Source organism: Electrona antarctica, assembly GCF_951216825.1.
Source record: "Electrona antarctica genome assembly, chromosome: 8".
NCBI classification, from domain to species: domain Eukaryota; kingdom Metazoa; phylum Chordata; class Actinopteri; order Myctophiformes; family Myctophidae; genus Electrona; species Electrona antarctica.
The window spans coordinates 17348047-17349178 of record NC_136789.1 but is presented as its reverse complement, the minus strand read 5'-3'; the positions used below and the strand labels follow the sequence as shown (position 1 = coordinate 17349178).

The following is a 1132-nucleotide window of genomic DNA, read 5'->3' as shown; positions in this document are numbered from 1 at the left end:
GAAGTTGATGTGCGATTTAATGGGTCCAAGGAGATCAACAGTGGAAACTCAGAGCATTGTTTGTATAGTTTACAGACCCATCCCAAACATGACAATCATTAGAGTGAATACAGAACAGCATGATGTCCATAGTGTTTACTCAATGCTGACTTGGAAGCTACAGTATGCTATCACTCTGGTATCCTAAGTAGTAATACAAGAAGATGCAGGAGAAATCAGAGGGGCATTGACTTAAATTGTGTCATGCATAGAAAAAGACAATAGTGCCTTAACAGTGAAATTCAATGATTTGAGATAAAATCCCTTAATAGCTTATGCATGTGCAGATATTAGAACTGAATATAAGTTAGACAACATAGTCAAGATATAATCAGTGCTAAAATGTTGACCATGCAGAAGCGTCCGACCGAGTGAACATGGATAGTATCGAGATGTACGGTAATATTTCTCTGTGATCATTTGATAGTTCAAAACAAAAAGATAACCACAATGAACAAAGCCAGATATAGTTCCACGTTTTCCTCCACTCTTCGTGCTCTCATGTGATGTCAGAGCTGTATCCCTAGATAAACATGAAGTCAGCTGCAAACTGAAACAAAGGAGAATTATTAGTCAAGATCATTATTTACAGTAATGTGTATTTTATATATAGATGACGCATCATGACGGTAATCAAACTTACTTCATTCCAATCCATGGTTATGAACCCATCTGAGGACTTATCTTTGAATTTTTCTGTAATTCAATCAAATCACATATATCATCATCCTATTTAAGTGCACTGGATTTGGCTACCAAAAGCAATATTATTAAATTCCTTGTTCAATTTGAACATTTAACCAATGCAAAGACACCATTTGATAACTTCAAACTCATCTTCACTTTGTCACATCACAAGTTTACAGGTGTTTTGTACAATTTACCTACAAACTGCAGTTGCATTTAAATAATATCAAATAGACTACATAAAAAGTGTAATACAAAACATATTAAATACAGAATGGTGAAGGTAATTTACTTCATTTGGCATAAAATAATATACAACAAAATATAGAGAATATTTGTCACAGCATGGCCTCTTTGTGCCAATATCGAGCCACTTTGATCTGCTTTGTGTTTTGAAAAACAGCAG

At 34.4% G+C, this 1132-nt stretch overlaps 1 protein-coding gene across 1 annotated transcript in view; it reads right to left on the bottom strand.

Moving 5' to 3' along the window:
- LOC306928133 (calpain-1 catalytic subunit-like) overlaps window positions 1–1132 on the bottom strand; it is a gene marked incomplete at its 5' end in the record, with an annotated part of 10235 nt that continues 9103 nt past the window's right edge. The window contains 2 exons of the mRNA XM_079508054.1: window positions 1–589; window positions 683–735. Of these exons, the coding sequence (XP_079364180.1) occupies window positions 563–589; window positions 683–735 (80 nt within the window). The 3' untranslated portion in view covers window positions 1–562. The remainder of the gene's footprint in view (window positions 590–682; window positions 736–1132) is intronic.